Source organism: Chionomys nivalis, chromosome 21, assembly GCF_950005125.1.
Source record: "Chionomys nivalis chromosome 21, mChiNiv1.1, whole genome shotgun sequence".
Classification (NCBI taxonomy): Eukaryota; Metazoa; Chordata; class Mammalia; order Rodentia; family Cricetidae; genus Chionomys; species Chionomys nivalis.
The window spans coordinates 32,939,228-32,959,406 of record NC_080106.1 but is presented as its reverse complement, the minus strand read 5'-3'; the positions used below and the strand labels follow the sequence as shown (position 1 = coordinate 32,959,406).

The following is a 20,179-nucleotide window of genomic DNA, read 5'->3' as shown; positions in this document are numbered from 1 at the left end:
TGGTCTCATGGCCAGTGGCCCCACAAACAGCCCAAACCACATAACTGTCACTCACATTCAGAAGACATAGTTCGGTCCTATGCAGTTTCCCCAGAAGACAACCAATTTTTGACAAAGCACAAAAATAAATAAATAAAATTTAAAAAATTTAAAAAAATTCTTCAAGTGGTGCTGGAGAACATGGCTATCTGCATTAAGAAAGTAGAAACTAGTTACCCGTTTCTATCCTGAACAAAACTCAACTTAAAATGGAAACATAGTGCTGCTGAAATGTATAAAACTGCAGAATGAAGACACAGGGAAGGTACAATTCTTTCTTTTTTTTTTTTATTGAAAAAAAAAATTCCGCCTCCTCCCAGCCTCCCATTTCCCTCCGGCTTCTCCCACTCCACTCCTCCCCCCTCCCCCCACTCCTTTCCCCCTCCCTCTCCAGTTCAAAGAGCAGTCAGGGTTCCCTGCACTGTGGAAAGTCCAAGGTCCTCCCCCCTCCATCTAGGTCTAGGAAGGTGAGCATCCAAACTAACTAGGCTCCCACAAAGCCAGAACATGAAGTAGGATCAAAACCCAGTGCATTGTCCTTGGCTTCTCATCAGCCCTCATTGTCCCTCGTGTTCAGAGAGTCTGGTTTTATCCCATGCTTTTTCAGTTCCAGTCCAGCTGGCCTTGGTGAGCTCCCAATAGACCAGCCCCATTGTCTCAGTAGGTGGGTGCACCCCTCACGGTCCTGACTTCTTTGTTCTCCCTCCTTCTGCTCCTCATTGGGACCATGGGAGCTCATTCCAGTGCTCCAATGTGGGTCTCTGTCTCTATCTCCATCCATCGCCAGATGAAGGTTCTATGGTGATATGCAAGATATTCATCAGTATGGCTATAGGATAGGGCCATTTCAGGTTCCCTATCCTCAGCTGCCCAAGGAACTAACTGGGGACATCCCCCTGGGCACCTGGGAGCCCCTCTAGGTTCAAGTTTCTTGCCAACCCTAAGATGGCTCCCTTAATTAAGATATATGCTTCCCTGCTCCCATATCCATCCTTCCTTTATCCCTACCATCCCAATTCCACAAGTTCCCCCCTTCCTCCCCTTCTCACTTTTCTCTCCCCATCTCCCCTTACCCCTATCCCACCCCACCCCACCCCCAAGATCCCAATTTTTTGCTCGGCAATCTTGTCTACTTCCCATATCCAGGAGGATAACTATATGTTTTTCTTTGGGTTCACCTTCTTATTTAGCTTCTTTAGGATCACAAATTATAGACTCAATGTCCTTTATTTATGGCTAGAAACCAATTATGAGTGAGTACATCCCATGTTCATCTTTTTGGGTCTGGGACACCTCACTCAGGATAGTGTTTTCTATTTCCATCCATTTGCATGCAAAATTCAAGAAGTCATTGTTTTTTACGGCTGAGTAGTACTCTAATGTGTATATATTCCACACTTTCTTCATTCATTCTTCCATTGAATGAATGGTTGTTTCATTGGTTGTTTCCAGGTTCTGGCTATTACAAATAATGCTGCTATGAACATAGTTGAACAAATGCTTTTGTAATATGATAGGGCATCTCTTGGGTATATTCCCAAGAGTGGTATTGCTGAGTCCTGGCGTAGGTTGATCCCGAATTTCCTGAGAAACCGCCACACTGATTTCCAAAGTGGTTGGACAAGTTTGCATTCCCACCAGCAATGGATGAAAGTACCCCTTCCTTCACAACCTCTCCAGCAAAGGCTATCATTGGTGTTTTTGATTTTAGCCATTCTGACAGGTGTAAGATGATATCTCAAAGTTGTTTTGATTTGCATTTCCCTTATCGCTAAGGAGGTTGAGCATGACCATTTGAACTTCTGTTGAGAATTCTCTGTTCAGTTCAGTGACCCATTTTTTAATTGAGTTAATTAGCATTTTAAAGTCTAGTTTCTTGAGTTCTTTATATATTTTGGAGATCAGACCTTTGTCTGTTGCAGGGTTGGTGAAGATCTTCTCCCAGTCAGTGGGTTGCCTTTTTGTCTTAGTGACAGTGTCCTTTGCTTTACAGAAGCTTCTGTAAGACTCAAGAAATAAAAGCGAGAATTGGCACCTGAGCTTGTACCAAATTGAAAAGCTGTGTAGCGATCCAAAGGAGGAGCAGAAGGAGAGAGAGCACGAGCAAGGAACTCAGGACCGCGAGGGGTGCACCCACACACTGAGGCAATGGGGATGTTCTATCGGGAACTCACCAAGGCCAGCTGGCCGGGGTCTGAAAAAGCATGGGACAAAACCGGTCTCGCTGAACATAACAGACAATGAGGACTACTGAGAACTGAAGAACAATGCAATGGGTTCTTGATCCTATTGCACGTAATGGCTTTGTGGGAGCCTAGGTAGTTTGGATGCTCACCTTACTAGACCTGGATGGAGGTGGGTGGTCCTTGGACCTCCCACAGGGCAGGGAAACCTGCTTGCTCTTTGGGCTGAGGAGGGAGGAAGACTTGATTGGGGGAGGGGGGGAATGGGAGGTGGTGGCGGGGAAGAGGCAGAAATCTTTAATAATTAAATAAATTAATTAATAAAAAAAATAAAATATGAACAAAAAGAAAAGAAAAAAAAAGCTGTGTAAAACAACATGTACAATCAACAGATAACAAAACAACTCCCACACCTAAGGCTCAGGGAGCATCAGGAGGAGGAGGCAGAAAGACTGTCAGAATCAGAGGACCAGGAATTCGGCTGGGGAATTGCCTCTCTTGGAAACAACAGAGAAGTTACACCCATGATACCTCAACAATATAGCTGCTAAAATAAGGCCTGAACAATGATACTTGCAAAAGATGTGCTAACTTGGAAGGGAGGAACTTTCATGGGGCTCCACCCCAGACAAATAAATACAGACAACTAATGACCGCTCAGAGAGAGAGAGAATCAGCCTTTCCCAGGAATGAACAACCCCTAAGTGCTTATCCAAAGAAAGTAGTCAGCCTCGAATCATATACACAGTAGACACACACACACACACACACACATACACAGAATAATTCAAAAAGGGATTCACCAATATGAAAAAGAGTGGGGGAGGGCGGTTGCAAGGGAGGGGATACGATAGGATTTGAGGGGTGAAAATAAAGAGGGAAGTGATGTAATTATAATTTAATTTTAAATAAAAAAACTTAAGAAAGATCATGATCAGAAGAGTAGAAAATGATTGCCCGTCATTCATCTGAAGGAAGACAAATAATCAAACTTGTGACAGCTGATATTGATTATCAACTTGTTTAGCTTGAAAGACATCAGGTGAGCAAAGCGCACTTCTGGCTGTGTCTGCACAGGAGATGACTTTCCCTAAATGTGGTTGGTATCATCCTGTGGGCTGGTGCCCAGGTGGAGTAAAGGGGAAGAAGGAAGGGCCAGCCTGCATAGGCATCCCTTAGGGTCCTGACCACCATAGTGCTTGCTGCTTAGCAGGGCTGTGCCCTCCCCACATGATGAGCTGAGATTGGCAGACTTATCAAAATAAAAACACTTACTACTAATATCTTTATTTTATGTATTTGTCATGGTGACAGAAAGTCTGTTTAAAAGTATTCATACTAGGCATAGGGCCGCTGATAGGACTATTGTATAAAGTCTACAAGGACTTGATGAATGAACCAAGTGATGAGCGGATACTTGAAAGAAATCCCACACTAGCTCAGAAATGAGAAATAGTGATTTATTTAGAGGTAAACTCACAAATCAGAATTCTCTGCTTGAACAGTAGACATAGATCGAATCCAGCAACCCAACAATTTGAACAAGCAGCCAGCAAAAAGGAGGGAAAAGGGGCCTGAAGCAGGCTCTGCATCAGCACATACAGTATAAGAGGCCACGCCCCAGTAGGCAGGTAACCGCAAGCTGCAAGCCTTCATAGAGCAAAGACTTTAATCAGTTGGAGATATGGAGAAGAGGCTGTTGTAAGCAGAACCAGAAGGCAGACAAGCATGTGTAGCCTTAGGCTTTATGTGGCAATGAGACTCTACTGGAAACTGAGCTGCCAGGCCTCTGGTAGAGGATGATATGAATCTGGCTCAGGAAAACTGTAAACTTACTTAAAGCACTACGAGATTTTTGGTGTTTTCTGTTTGTTAAGTTGATTTTTGGCAACCCAATAGGCTAGTTCTAGAGTGTGAACTCCGTAAATAATGCCATGTTTTAGTGTTAACACATTGGAAATGTCTAGGAGAGACTATTGGACAGTGGGCAGTAAGGAAGTTGTCTACAATGTTCACAGCCTGTGACTTGTTTGCAACTGAGTTTAAAGGGATTTTAATAAAGTTGGTGGTGAAAACTTCCAAGGGAACGGTATTCAGGCCTGGCTTGGTTATGGTAGATGCTGGTAACTAGGTCTGCAGTGAACGCAGCATCAAACAGCAAAAAGAAATCATGCAGTTTTCTGGCAAAAACCCATTTGATGTTGGGGACAAGGAAATAGTGGTGGATGACAAGATTAAGATTTTAAAAATAAGCCCAAAATTTTCATCAGGAAGGGAAAAACATTTCTAGGGCACCATAGGAATTATTATTATTATTATATAATTACATATAATATATAATAATTACATAATTATAGTTATTACTATAATATTATTATTATTAGTTCCTACCTATTGCTCTTAAGAATATAAAAATTTATTTTGGGAAGAGAATTCTCCATGGTGTCCTAATCACACAAGCCACAAGAGATTTTCCCTGCATTCTGACCCCTAGGCCCTCAGGGACTCCTACAACTCTTCTCAGAGCCTGCCTGCCCCACCACTTGGGGATAGACTTTGCCATTATTCGTGATGCTGCTTCTGCAGGCACACAGAATGCAAATTGGTGGTTCATGGAAGCCTTGACATGCATTAAAGGAAAAGCAGACACTGTGTGCCATGATCTGAATAACCATCAGCAGTCTATATGCTCAGAGATGAAGCTATGAGCATGAAGCCAGAGATGGGACAGAGACCCTAGGAGATGGTCAGAAAGGAAAGGAATATTTCACCAAAACAGAGCACAGCCACAGACAGTAAGCAGGGCTAGTTCATACATGTTAAAAAAAGCTATATGCATCACAACTGCCAGGCCCGTAGAGTAGATTCTGTCCTTCTGGTGCAATATGCCATGGGTGTAGGCATGAATATAAAGGGCCTGATGTTTGTCCTGCTATCTTTCAGTCTTTTTTTTATCCCCATTACTGCTTTATGGGACCCAAATCTACCACCTTTGAATGGCAGTCTATATTTTATTACACTGTGTCTTTCAGGTGTGTTCATTATTCTTAAATTGTGTGTAAATTGTTTTATAAGTGCTCTCTTGGGTGGGATCATTTCTCTGTTCTGTCATTCCTGCCCTCTCTGGGATGCGTGGGTCTTTGTGTGGACCCTGGACAAAGTGGCACCAGAGAAATCTCACGTCTCTCACAGTGCTCCTGTTTCCTTTGACAGTAGGGCAGTCAATCATTTATCCACACCTTGCAGAGGTGACATCTTATGATGTTGGATCTCCCTACTTCTCTGTCTAAGGCCCATAGATTCATCTAGAGCCAAAGACTCTGGTTTGATTTCCAAGGGAATGGTTTTGTAATATTAAAATTTGAGAACATAAAATCAAATGTTTCTCCTTATTATGTTTGTACAGTATGCTACACAACTCTATGTCTTTTTCCATTGTGTTTATATAGCATCCCATATGTGTCTATGTCTTCAAAAATAGGATGCTTTTATTTGGAAACAACTTCTGTGGAATACCCCTTTATCTGGCTCCAGGCTCTCAGATCTGGCTGGGCCTCCTGATCAGAGCTCAACGTGCTTCGTCTGGGTTGGTTTCTCTGCAGCCTCCTTGGCCCTGAGCTCAGTCCAAAAGGTCACTTCCTTGTCTTTCAGCCCATGAGCTGCCTGTGTTGGGACTCCAATCTGCAGGTACCCTTCCTTCTGGTCATATTGTGGCCAATGGGGCAGCCCTTCCCCATTGGGGTTCCTGTGAACAGAATAAAAAGAGAAAGTCACAAAATCGGCTACGCTGTCCCCATGGTACTCAGAGATGTGCAAGAATGTGCTAGCTTATCTTTGCCAAGAAACCAGTAACCTTCCACTGATGGACAGATCTCTAGTTCCTGGGACAGTTCTCTCTCTCTCTTTCTCTCTCCCCCATCTCTCTCAAATCTTGTTATGATTTAAATCTTACATTTTCTGTAAATCCTCCTGTGTTACAGATTGATACTATCTGGGTGCTAGTGGAATAGAGGGTGGGGAATAGTTGGAAAAACCAGATCACGAAGGCTTTGAACAGTGCTGGGGTTCCATTCTTCACACCACAGATTCCTGATGACTAAGCATTTACATTGTGGCAGTAGCATGGCAGCATGCACAGCACCAGAGTGGTAGCTGAAAAGATACATCCTCATGCACAGACAGAGAGACTGCATCTGACATGAACTTTTGAAACATCAAAGATTTTGTTGGAGGAGTGACATACTTCTTCCAACAAGACCACACCTCCAAATCCTTCTAATCTAAGCACATGGTGACTGAGCATTCCACTATATGAGCTTATGGGGGTACATTTTTCTACCCATATATTAATATAGGTATTATTTTATTAATTTACACCCAGAAACCAAGAGATGACACAGAGTCTTCCGGCAGCAAGACCTTAGGAAGAGAATACATTTCCAAGCTTTTCAGCACCCATGTCTGCCAACAGATTTCTGGATGTTTGAAATGGAGATTTAGGATTTAAATGCTTCTCTCTTAGATTCTGGACTTGCTTTGGTTGGAATGTTCCTCTTTTGAGAATAGGAACATTTGGCTATTGTCCTTGCATCTTGGAAATTTGTTACTTTTTTATTTGTGTTGTTTCTCATAGAAAAGGTTTACCTGAGCCTAGGAAGTCTTTGAACTTGAATATCAAAGCAATGTTAAAAGTGTTAAGTTAGTAATTTGTGGGGATGAGTTTTTGTGATGTATATGAATTTCTGGGGCTTGTGGGCAGGTTATAATTTAGAGCTGAATACTACCCAGAAGCTCATGGATTGAAGCCTTTATCCTCACCTGATGGTGCCATTGGGGCATGACAGAAAGGTAATAAAGAAGGACTTGCTGGAGGAAGATGATCATGGGTGACTTGCCTGAGGATAGTGTTAGGATCCTGGCCTTTTGCTCCCCTTCATAAGCATCAGGAGGTAAGGTGCTTTGCCCTACAAATGATCCCCACACGGTGTTCTCTTCTGACACTAAAGCTCATAGGCACAAGGATCAAAGTTTGAAACCTCTCCATCTGAGCCCAAGTTCACATTTTCTCCTCATCTTGAAGTACCACAAATCATCCAACTGCACAGCAGGTTAGCCCAGTTCTCACTGGATTGCTTTGGTCCCAGAGTTAGAAGGATGATCACTCAAACTCTAGAAAACTACTCCTTCCTCTTAGGTAGGACCCAGGGCACTACACCTTCAGGTCTGGCAATATTGCTCTCAGCCTCACCCATTCCGAGCAAAGTTGGCCCAGAATTTCATCACCATCTTGCTGAGACTGATCTCCTCCTCTGAGGCACCATCTGTGGGGAAAAAGATATGAAATTAACCTACTTAACTTAAGGTGTGGTTAATGAGCTAAAAATTAACCTACATAACCTAAGATTTGGTTGATGAGCTGCAACAACATCACAATCTGAGCCCCTTTAATAAATGTAACCTTGAGTATGAACACATTGGGCTGAATGTGTCCAATCAATCCTATGATCCTAATCCCTGAAGATACATGGGGTCAGGCCTGGTTAATATTTGAAGGGGAGAAATGCACTCTTGACCTTTATCACATATTCACTAAGCCAAAAATCTTCCTTTTAAGAAGATCATTGTGAGTGTGCCTGATGGAGAAAGGTCATTGGTTAATTAATAAAGAAACTGCTTGGCCCTGGTAGATTAGAACACAGGTGGGTGGAGTAAACAGAACAGAATGCTGGGAAGAAAGGAAGTGAGCTGAGACGCCATAGCTCTGCTCCCCAGGGCAGAAGCTCCGACCCAGAATGGATGTAGGCTAGAATCTTCCTGGTAAGCTCACCTCAAGGTGCAACACACATTAATAGAAATGGGCCAGGCAGTGTTTAAAAGAATACAGTTTGTGTGTTGTTATTTTGGGGCATGAGCTAGCCAGGCGGCCAGGAACCGGGTGGCAGGAACGCAGCCCCGCAGCTCCTTCAACATGTGCCTTTGATTTAAAGTTAAGAGGAATGTTTCAGATGCCCTATGCCTTTCTCTCTCATACTGACCTGTCTGTCATCCATCTCCCTTGGAGTCCAATGACAACAAGACTCAGTTTCCCCAGTTTTACCACCAGAGTTGCTGTCCTTAGGTCTGTTCTCAACCTCCCTCATATACACCTCTTCATAGACTCTGAAAATAATCATAACTGGGAGATGCCCAGAGACACTGGTGTGCCATGAGGTCGCACGTTATATGCAATTGTTGAAAAGTAAGGTATTAAAGATCTTTCTGAAAGGTTCCATAAATACCATATCTTTAAGAATATTTAAATGTATCGTATATATTAGATAGCAAGACAGGTAGGAACATGATAAGCCTTATTCAAAGTTAGAAAAATTTCTAAGTCTTCCCTTACTCATATTCTAGTACTTATGGGAGGCAAATCAAATACTGTCATTCTTGTCCTAAAGGACCAGTGGGTGACTATGGTGGCCTGAATAAAAGTGGTCCCCAAAGGGAATAGCACTACTAGGAAGTGTGGCCTTGTTTGAGGAGGTGTGTCACTGTGGGGATGGGCTTTGAGGTCTCTTTTGTTTAAGTTGACTGCCAGTTGACTTCCTATTGCCTGCAAGATGTAGCACTCTCAACTCTGACACCACATCTACCTGCACATGAACCGCCATGCTCTGGGTTATGATGACAATGGACTGAACTTTTGAAACAGTAAGTGAGCCACCCCAATAATTTTTTTTTTCTTTAAGAGTTTCTGTGGTGATGGTGTCTCTCCACAGCAACCAGGACAGTGACCTTCTAATTCTCTTATTGTTGTCACAGCAGGATTCTGAGAATGACTGTGGCTGGGGACACATTAACACAATCCCATTGTGTGTATTAAAGGAGAAAAGCTAGGGACTGTCCTATAGCTGAGCCCCATTACAGAGCATCAGAAACACCATTTTAAAAGGAGACACTTGCTCAAGGCCATCAAGCAAAAATCCAGACCCAGTTCTCAGATCACCAAGGCCACAACCAGCAAACAGACCTTACCTTTTAAAAAGGGAGCTCCCAATACAGAGAAGAGATCATCACCATGGTCTCCTTCCATTGTCTTGGGTCTCATTTCTGATACAAAGCTTGGCCGATATTGAAACTCATACATGTAGGTAGGGGCTCCAGCATCTGGGGAGACATGGATTCATGCACAGTTCACATTTCCAGATATACACCTGGATAGTGTCAAGGTCTTAGGCCCTGCAGTTATCATCACTCTTTGGCTTCAGAGGAAATAGCTTTAAGAAGTCCCAGTGATTTGCTTAGGTTTACACAGCTGGTTGATGCAGTCCTAGGATTTGAAGAAGATGCTTACTGAATGAACAGTGAATGGATCCACACATGCAGCTACTGACATGACACATGTATATTGATTCCTAGAAGATCTAGAACCTCATATTTGCATCCCACCTAGCTCTGGCCATTCGAAGAGTTTCTCAGCTCTTCAGAGGCATAAAGACATGATGACACATAAATAAGATTCTATGCTGAGATAGAATGATTTGTCTCTTGTTTTTCATGATACCTCCAATTTCATTGGTAGCCCAAGGGCAAGGTCTTTTTCTTTTTAAAGTTTTTTTTTTTCAGACTATATATTCTGGTGACAGTTTCCTCTCCTCCAACCCCTTCCTGATGGTCACCACCAAACCAAATCCATAGCATCTCGTTAGAAAGCAAACATACAAGCAAACAATCAGACAATCAAACCAAAACAGAACAGGACAAATAAATGAGCAGGAAAGAACAAGAGTCAAAGGAAAAAAAACACAAGAAACACATACAGACAAAGAGACACTCCACACATACAGAAATTCTGTATAAACACAAAATTGGAAACAGCAAAAATATCCAGACAAAACATTATGAGGGCAAAATATCTCCCTAAATACCATTGAGTTAGTTTTGTCTCTGTCATCTACAGCTGGGCATGGGGACTGCTCTTAAGAGTTGATTCCATACCTTATGAGACTGTTGGAGAAAACTAATTTTTCCTTTGTGGGTGGTTATGAATTAGAGACAGCTTCTTGGCTAGAGAAGCGTGACTGTGTTCACGTCCTCTCTCAACACTGGAACCCCATCTGACTTAGACCCGTGCAGCCCCTGTGCTGTCACAGCCTCCGTGAGTTCACACGTGCATCAAGGCTGTTGTGTACAGAAGACCTTGTTTCCTTGGCATCCTCCATCCCGTCTGGCTCTAATGGTCTTTCTGCCTCCTCCGTAAGGATCAGTTTTCTCTGATCCTTGACATGAGAAATTCGATGGAGACATCCCATTTAGGGCTGCGTGTTCCAAGTGCTCTCACTCGCTGCATATCGTCTGATTGTGCTCTCTGTATTTGCTCCCATGGACTGCAGGAGGGAGCATCTCTGATGATGACTAGGGAAGATGCTTATCTCTGAGTACAGCAGAATGTCATCAAGGGTCATTTTATTGCTACATTACTTTAGCAGAACAGTAGTATTTGGTTTTCCCCTAGGGCCATGGCCTATAAATGGTGGTAAAATTGAAGTGCCTGTGCAAGCAAACTTGTGTTTCCTCCAAACTCTTTCCTCCTCTCCACTGATTCCTCTCTTACCAAAAAAGAAGATCTGTTCAAGGGTGAAGATGTCACTATTTTGCTTATAGGGTTAATGGAGGCATCAAACTTTGCTCCTCATGTACCAGCCCATAAACCTCCAGCCTGGGAGCTTCAAGACAATGGTTTAATATCAGAACAGATGCCCACATATTAGATAAAGTAGGGAAATTCAAAATGCTAAAAAAAAGTGTAAATTTACCTGAAAACATTCCTACTCTATTACAAGACATATATTATATATGCACACACATATATATTCTTATAATTATACATACATATGTGTTGTACTAAGAGCAGCGGGGCTGCGTCCCCAGCACCCGGCCGCCCGCATGGCTTATGCCCCGAAATAATTACACGGAAACTGTATTCTTTTAATCACTGCCTGGCCCATTAGTTTTAGCCTCTTATTGGCTAGCTCTTACATATTGATCTAACCCATTTTTAATATTTTGTGTAGTACCACGAGCTGGCTTACCAGGAAAGATCTTAACCTGCGTCTGTCTGGAGTGGGAGAATCATGGCGACTCCTGACTCGGCTTCTTTCTCCCAGCATTCTCTTCTGTTTACTCCGCCTATCTAAATTCTACCCTATCAGAGGCCAAGCAGATTTTTTATTAATTAACCAATGAAAGCAACAGATAAGATACAAGACCCACCTCCATCACATATACATATATACAAATTTATAATTCTGTTTTATCATCCATATACCTCATACATGTATTGGAGGTAATTTTTTGTATATTACATTAAATAATATTTTTTTTATTTTTTGAGACAGGGTTTTTCTGTAGCTTCAGAGCCTGTCCTGGAACTAGCTCTTGTAGACCAGGCTGGCCTTGAACTCACAGAGATCCCCTGGTCTCTGCCTCCTGACTGCTGGGATTAAAGGCATGTGCCTCCACCGCCCGGCTACCTCTCATTACTTTGTGCCATGAGATGTCCATCACAAGAAGTGATGATGACAGCACATGTCATCACAACACAGGATGGGGAATATTTTAATTAACTCACAACTCTGTCATAATAGCTTTAGGCAATCCTGTGACTCTGCCATCCCCTTAGGAAACAGTTTCCAAGTCAAGTAGAACTTCCTGGAAAGACAGTAAACCTCACCTTTGTGAAGATATGGACACAGATTTATTCTACATAGTGCAAGGTTTTAACAGAAAGTTATGCTAATGACTATATCTGAGATTACTCCTCAAGTAGACTTAAAGTATATAAGTAAACTGCCATCCAATGATATAATTTTTTACATAAGAGACATAAAGTGTGTATTCATTAAGAGGTAGAGTCATAAAATAACAGTGTTATCAGAAGAGACAGGAAGCATGTAGGATCACATGGCCATAAACCCTTACATGTTATCAGAGTTACACTTTTACCAGATTACTGTGTGCTATTAGAATTACACTAGGGGTCAGTAAGATGACTCCCAGCTGGATTCCTGAGTCCAATTCCTAGAACTTCTATGATGGAACAAGAGAACTGAGTCCACTCTGACCTTCACATTGACATGGTGGCATGGGTACATGGCAAACACACAAGCACACATAGACATAAAATATCTGTAAAAGCAGAATGGTAGATGTAGTATTTATAGTAGACACAAAGCAGACTCTTTAGTAGAGCCATAGCCCCAAATTAGAAAAAAACCAAAGGCATACTCCTTCAGGACAGCAGAAAACCACAAAGAAGGGCACCTAAAGAAGAAGAAAAAAATTATACAACAACCATAATGGAACTACCAAAAGAGCAGTAGTGAGTCTTTAAGGACCAAAATTATCTTTAATGTGAATTCTGAAATAAAGAGATGGATTGAATGGATGTTTGAACATGCCTTACCAACAGGTTTACCATAAATAAAATGAAGGTTGGAAGAGAAAGAGTGAAAACGGATGCAATTTGAAAGGAAAACTAAATAAGAGGAATGGAAGCAATGGTTGTATTAGAACACAGGGTCTGAGGTAAAAAAATGAATGAGCTGGACCAGGTGGCTCATACCCATACTCACAGAACTCTGGGAGCTGAGACAGGAGAATTGCTGTGAATGTGAGACCTGTCAGAGATACACAGTCATTTCTAGCCAATTCTGAGCTACAGTGTGAGACCTTATCTCAGAAGAAACAGATAAAGACATCATGTTGATGACAGCATCAAATCACCCACAGAACCTAGCAATGGCAAATATAGACCCAACATCAGGGCTCCTAAGTATATGCAAAACATGAATAGTGGAGGCTATAATGGGAAAGACAGGATGCGATGAATACCACAACAATAAGGGATCTGCAATACACACATTTACAATAATGGACAGATCATTCGGGAGGAAAACTCATAAGCAACATTGGACTTGCTAATATATTGGGACAATGAGACTAAGAAGAAATATACAGACTTGTGCAGGCTAAGAGTTTGTCAACTTGACACAAACCATAGTCACTTCGGCTGGTGATCCTGAGTTGTATAAGAGAATTGAATAAGCTATTGAAAGCAAGCAGTACCCCACTACGGTCTCTGCTTCAATTTTTGCTCTGATTTCTTTGAATAATGAACTATGAGTCAGGTGGTGATGGTGCACACCTTTAATCTCAGAATTTGTGAGGCAGAGACAGGTGGATCTCCGTGAGTTTGAGGCCAGCCTGGTCTACACAGTGAGTTCCAGGACAGACAGCAAAGCTATGGGGAAATCCTGTCTCTAAATACCCCCCCCCAAGAAAAACTATGATGTGGAAATGTAAAATGAAATCACCTCCCAAGGGCTTTTGGTCATGGTATTAGAATCACAATAATAGAAGAAAACTGTGACAAAAATATTCTATCCAATGCAGACAGAATGCAATTCTTCCAAAACACCCACAGAACATTCTTCAGCATAGACTGCTTGTGTCGCACAAAAAAAGAACAACAAAAGTCACTTAATTTGAGAAGGCTGAAATTGTACCAAGTACCTACTCTTACACACTAAAAATAAATTAAAAAATCAACTACAAAAATAATTTTGAAAAATTCAAATTTAAGGAATAAGAAGCATGCTCCTGAGCACAGATACCCCAAAGAAGAAATTAAATCGATGATCTGTTGGACCAAATGGGAATAAAGTGCCTTTCCCTCTAAGGTTCCAGGAACACAGTATAAGAAGTGACAGAAAGACCTCAAGAGCCCAGATACAGGGAGAATGGCTGTGAAATCCTGTCTTCTGGGCATGACACAACCATTGTAATTGTGAACTCACAGTTACACAGCAGCTGCACTTCCCTGCCCGAGGACTCCAGAGGATACCTGATCCTGGAACGGAAGAGTTTCATGAGGTTTTTACTCCTCCCTGGAGGACCACTAACTACTGATGGATTCCTGACGAGAGAGAGTCATTACAATCTGGTGTTTACCCTCAGGTGAGCCCAGCTCCATTGGGTAGTTCCATACCCATAGTCACACAGGTGGCTCTGGTTAAACTCAGTGGCTCACAAAACAAAACAAAAAGAAATGATTATAGCTAAGGGGGAGTGGCAGGAGGCAGAAGGAAATAAAAGTGACAGATCAGAATACATTATATACATGTATGAAGTGGACAATTTAATTAGGAAAACAGTGCAGCATGCCAACACTTTTGTGTTAAAGTGAGGACAACTATAAGGGAAGCTTATAGCAATAAACACCTGCATTAAGAGAGCAAAAGTTTCCAACAACCTAAGATTGCATACCAAAGTTCTCAGAAAACTCAAAGATAAAGTCAGAAGTTTGAGAATTTAAAAAATAAGAAAGGTGAACAAAACTGAGGTTTTGGGTTTTTTTTTCAGAATGAATGAAAGTAAAAATACCATAAATTGATAAACCTACTAGCCACAAAAGAATTTTTATCAATTTAAATCAATTTAAAGACTCACAACCAGAAACGAAAGAAGAAACACTATAACAGAGACCACAGCTATAGAGCCTGTCATAAGAAACTACTGTGAACAAGTATATGCACAAGAATAGGAGACCCGAGAAGGGATAGAGGCAGTTAAGGGGACCCAGTATTCCCTGGACGACTGGGCAAGTGACAAATAGTTAAATCTTTAAGATCGCTGCCCCTGCTGAGGGCACATTCTGTTTAGCTCCTTTGTATGCATTCTCTCTGAGGTTAAGTTTCAAATTGCAAAGATGGGGATTGGTGGGACGATTTTATCCATCCTTAGCATATGGACTTAATGCTCTCTTAATGCTCTGGCTTCCCTGACCTGAAGGATTGTCAGTTAGCCAGCTGGACTCCTGTGTGCCAGCAACAGACATCTGGAACACTCCACAGATGCCTTGAGAAACCTACACAATGATGGCAGTCGAAATATAAAGCTAAATTTAATCCAGGTGGTACGACCACTGAATTCTGGAAACTAGTTAATAGGTTAAAGAAAATGAACACACAAATAAAGACAAAGACATCTCCTGATCATGGAGTGAAAGGATCAATTTAAAAATATCCATTGTACTCACATTGATCTATTGATTTAATTAAATATGTTCTCAAATTCCAATGTCATTTGTCCTTATAGAAGGAAAAATTACCTAAAAATATTTGTCAGCAAGATGATTGTGAGAAGTCAGAACAAAGCTGGAGCTATGACACAACATGACTTTAACTCTGTTCTGTATCCACTAAAGTGTGCAGTTTGTGTGGTAGTTGCTTTACCCATGTGCATACATTGAACAATGGGATATGGCAAAGACCCAAACACAGGCAGGTACTGGCTGCTGTTTTACAAAGGCATCAAGAATATAAAATAAGATAAAGCAGTCTCTTCACTCAATTTTGTTGAGAAAATCAGATTTCTACATTCATGAAACTAAAATGGAGAGAAGACAAATGTCAGTTCAGAAACCCCAATCATAAGTAGACATCGTGAAGGAAAAACAATAACTCTGTCCACAGAAAACAGTTGCTTAGACAGAACACCAACACCATGAATAGTAAATCAAACAATTCTTCACAGAAAGAAACCAATAGCAGGATGCAGAGGCAACCGTTGGAAGAGAAAGCTCTTTGTGATCCTACTATGTGACATGTGTCTATTCAAAGACCATATGAACTAAATAGCACTACAATGGGGTGCCCTTTGACGTTCAGAAGGAAACTGTTACTTTTACAGTGTGGGGTGAATCAGGGAGCATCATGCCATGTTAAATAGCTGAACATAGAAAGATAGATTATATGTGTTGCTGCTCATTGGAGAATCTAGATTTACTAGTAAACATACTGAAGAAACTTGGATGGGGTAAAGAGGTTGGAGGTCAATGGATGAGGAAGATGAAGAAAAAAGAGGAATAAAAATATCAGGCAGGAGGGAAATCTTTATCTTATTAGTATCCCAACCCACAGCGTCATATATATGAATGATAAAATCATAAATTTAAAAATAGCTGAGAGAAAATTTCAAGTCTTCTCATGGTAGAAAATGTTAAGTATTTGAAGAAATGTGTGTGTTAATCAGCGGATATATTTATCAGGCATGGCATAATCAAGCAGAAAATGTGTGCACCATAGTTGGCAGGTGAAATTTATCAATTTGCATTTTTAAAAATGGTAGAAAGTTTCTCTCTTTCAAAATATGTCATTGTGTTCTCTTCTCCATTCTTTCTTCATCCCTGCAGTTTCTCACAGGTAACGGCAACTTCAGAAAGGAATGCTGGAAAATCATCTTAGCCTCCCAGAAGGAGCAGTTTGGGCAGATGTAATTGGTACCTTTGATAGTTGGTTCTAGGATCTTAGTTAAATTAAGAAACACTTAGAAAACTTGCAGATCACACTTTTGTGTTTGTGGGAGTGTTTCCGGAGACAGTTAGGTCATTATGGCTAATGTTGTTATCTAGTGTTGCATTCAATCTCTAACACACTATTGACTGGGAAGGCGTGGCCTGTTGGTAGGAAGTAGGTCACTGGGGCCGTACTCAATAATGACCCGGGACTATGCCTGTAGCTGTTCCAAACAGCTTCAATACTCACATGCCCTCATGATCCAACTCTCCCAACATCACAGGCTAAACATTCTGAGGCTCTGAACTAAAGTAAAGCCTCCTCCCCTTGAGTTTTGATATGCCATATTTTTTTGTTGTTTGTGTAGTGAGAAGTAACAATTACACCTTCTTACTAATTGCCTATTGCTGGGCAGCCTGATATGCACATAAAACATAAACAGGACTTGCATGGGACATTTTCTGGCCACTAGAAACAACTGTGCTCATGTTTGCGGCAAATAAAGGCAGCATAGATCTAACAATCCCTGTGGGAGATCTCTTACCCAATGAGAGGTGAATACATACCGCTCTTTAGCTGCTGAGAGAGAAAAGTTTTAAGAAAAACACTAAGATGCATGTATCTAAGGTGGTCACATGCTAGCCAGCTCACTAGGTTGGCCACTCTCCTTTCTAAGTATCACCTCAACTCTCTACAGTGTTCTGTGGGACTATCTCCTGGACTAAACTGCTTGTGACCAACTTTCTCATAGGCTCCTACTGGCAGAAGTAAAACTAAAGATTGCAGGACATAGGGAATCAGCTTTTAAGGCCTGATCCTCAGCAGATTTCATATCTGACTCTTTCAAGAGATGGGTGAATTGGAGGCCTAGGTGGTGAGCCTATATCCTTCTCCCAAGCAACACGTGAGACTGAGACTCACCTCTGTGGCCACGGGACACAATCACAGATGGGGCACCAAACATCACATCTCCCATTAAGTCCTGGAGAAGGTCTTTCTTTCTGATGGGGTTGTCTGTCCCTGATATATACTTCTCAATGACAGCTGGAATCAGACTCTCAGAGATGTTCTAAAAAGACCAGAAAGTGATCAGAAAAGCATTTCTGAGAAAGGGAATGAGAAAGACATGGCTCATGAGACTTGCTGGTCATAACCTTTTCTTTATCAGAGCCGAGACCATTCAGGAACTTACAGATAGTAGGGGCCCGTGTGTCAGAAGGACAAAGCACTCAAAGTTGGTAAATATTGTGGTGCCTATCTGTCTGCTTTGCCTCCCAAAAATTACCTACAGAAGTCTTGTGTCTCTAAGCCCTAGATAACTGGGTTTTGCTGAATATAGCTTCCATCTTTTGCCAGCTTTCCAAAGGAATCTTTTACTCAACAATGTATCCTGGAAATACTGGAATTTTTAAACAACAAGCAACAAATGAGTTTTTTGCGTTATACTAAAGTATGCAGAGTAGAAAATCGGGGCTGAAACACAGATATGAGTACTTTTAGCCACGGAGTTAGTGTGTGTTTGGACGCAAGCACCGCCACTTCTTTGCTACTCAGCTGAGTCACACAGTTCACTTACAAGGATCGGGTAAGACTGCCAAAGAAGGGAAGCGATCCTCTTCTCGTCCAGTTTGTCTTCAGAAAGTGGAAAGCCTATCATCTGTTAAACACAATGATTAATATTTGTGAATCACGTGGAATTAACAGGAAGAAACAAAAAGGTCGAATCACAGAAGGAAGTTTCTTTACCAGGCCTTGTTAGGTGTGAAATTTCATGTTTGAAGAAATAACCTATGAAAAATTGAGATTATATCTAGAAATATATGCAGTACAAGAGAATGCACATACCACATATATTGCATATATTATAGATATAAATTACACTATATATAGTTTATATAATACAAACACACACTAATCCTTCAGAGAATGAGTGGTATTTAGGTTAGGACAGTGTTAAAAGTACAGGGAGGATACAAGCCCTGACCTACAGCTCAGGCGTCTATGGAAGTCAGAGTCCAGTTAACCATATGGCTGAATTTCATTGATGACCTGTGTGCTCCTTTTGCGGCTAGACCTGCAGAACTCCAATTACTGCTCCCTAAGTGCCCTTTATCACTCCATCTGCACCACTGTCCTCTCCACAGACCCTCCCAGCCTGGGAATTTTAGATTCTGTAAGGAAGGACAGCGTCTAGGGAGAGGGTTTTCCAGGGCTGTAGTTCCCAGAGGGCAGTTGGGCCATGCTGGAGAATCTTCCCATGGAAGTATGACAGTGGTGACAGTTTCTCCAGTCTGACTGGAGACTGTGATCAGAGAGAGCACGTAGGATCAAAGAGGTGGGTTGTGTGGACTGAGGCTCTATGGGTACCACTAAGAGTCCTATATGTTCTCACCATAGGCATGCTCCAGCCAAACTCTTTCTTGGTGATGCCCACCATGTAGGGCACAGTGTTGAAGCTCTTCTCAGCCAGGATCTCTTCTGGTGCCTTTGGCAGCACCACTCCATCAATCACAGTGGGAAGCAAAAAGTAGCTCTAGGGAGGAGAACAATGCAACGTCTGTGATTACCCTTCCCCAGCTACCACCAGACTCCACTTTCTGCCCATCTAAGTGCTTAGCCAGCACACTGACTCATGTGGCTGTGCCACAGGAAGTCGGGGTCCTAAAAAGGGCAACGTCTATGAGTTGTTAAAAACAGAACTGTGCCAGGGGAACCAGAAAGAATACTGGCAGGGAATGGGTATTGTGGGAATTCATCTTGAGCAAAGTAAGATATATATGTATGTGTGTAACAGATCATATGCAATTTTACATATGTATATAAAATTGTACATAATTTGAAATTATAAATATATTATAATTAATAAATTTTATACAGTTGCATGTGTGTAGTTTAAGTGGCCCCATTTGAACACTTTGACCCCAGTTGTTGACACTTTTATGGGAGCTTTAAAAGGTGTGGACTTGCTATAGGGAGGATGTCAACCAGAGGAGAGCTTAACAGTTCATCACTTCTAGCTTACACTGTCTACTTCATGCTTGAAGGTCAACGTGTAAGAACACTCAGCTTCAAGCTCCTGATGCCACACCTGCTGGTGGTTCCTTCCAACCTGCCATGACCCAACACATTGCACCAGAATGCTTTGCCTATGCTGTGGTCAAGCAGTGGTCTCTGCACGGCCCCTGCCCCTTCTCTATAACCTATTTCACATCGAAGGAATGTTCATAAACTCAACAGGTTTCACTGCTCCATTCAGACCCTTCTGTATACCGGTCTCTCATCCTGAGTCACTGCCCTTGTCTTTCAATAGCTAACGCATCTTAAACTCTTCAGATAGCTCCCCAGACTCAAGCCTGCTTCTGTCCTGGCTGTTTCTACTTCAAATACACTGTCCTCCTGTAACAGGCCTCTTCAGCTATAGGGAAATATTGCTAGGTTTTAGTTAGCTGACTTCATTTCCCTCTAGCATGACTTGGCTCTTTTAGCCATGACTTAAATCTGCTATTCACACAAACGACTCACCTCACCCAGCTCTCTCTCCTCTGCCACTGCCAGAAACACAACATAATTTACCAATTTATATTCCTGATACTATGCCCCACCAGAAGAGCAGTTTCT

General features: G+C 41.8%; 1 protein-coding gene across 1 annotated transcript in view; it reads right to left on the bottom strand.

Annotated features, from left to right (window-relative positions):
* Positions 1 to 3,666: 3,666 nt before the first annotated feature.
* Positions 3,667 to 20,179, bottom strand: part of LOC130863463 (liver carboxylesterase 1-like) — a 30,865-nt gene continuing 14,352 nt past the window's right edge. Inside the window, exons 9-14 of the mRNA XM_057753467.1 lie at positions 18,954 to 19,094; positions 18,138 to 18,218; positions 17,483 to 17,630; positions 9,240 to 9,371; positions 7,471 to 7,543; positions 3,667 to 5,967 (exon numbers count right to left, since the gene is read on the bottom strand). Coding sequence (XP_057609450.1) covers positions 5,784 to 5,967; positions 7,471 to 7,543; positions 9,240 to 9,371; positions 17,483 to 17,630; positions 18,138 to 18,218; positions 18,954 to 19,094 — 759 coding nt within the window. The 3' untranslated portion in view covers positions 3,667 to 5,783. The remainder of the gene's footprint in view (positions 5,968 to 7,470; positions 7,544 to 9,239; positions 9,372 to 17,482; positions 17,631 to 18,137; positions 18,219 to 18,953; positions 19,095 to 20,179) is intronic.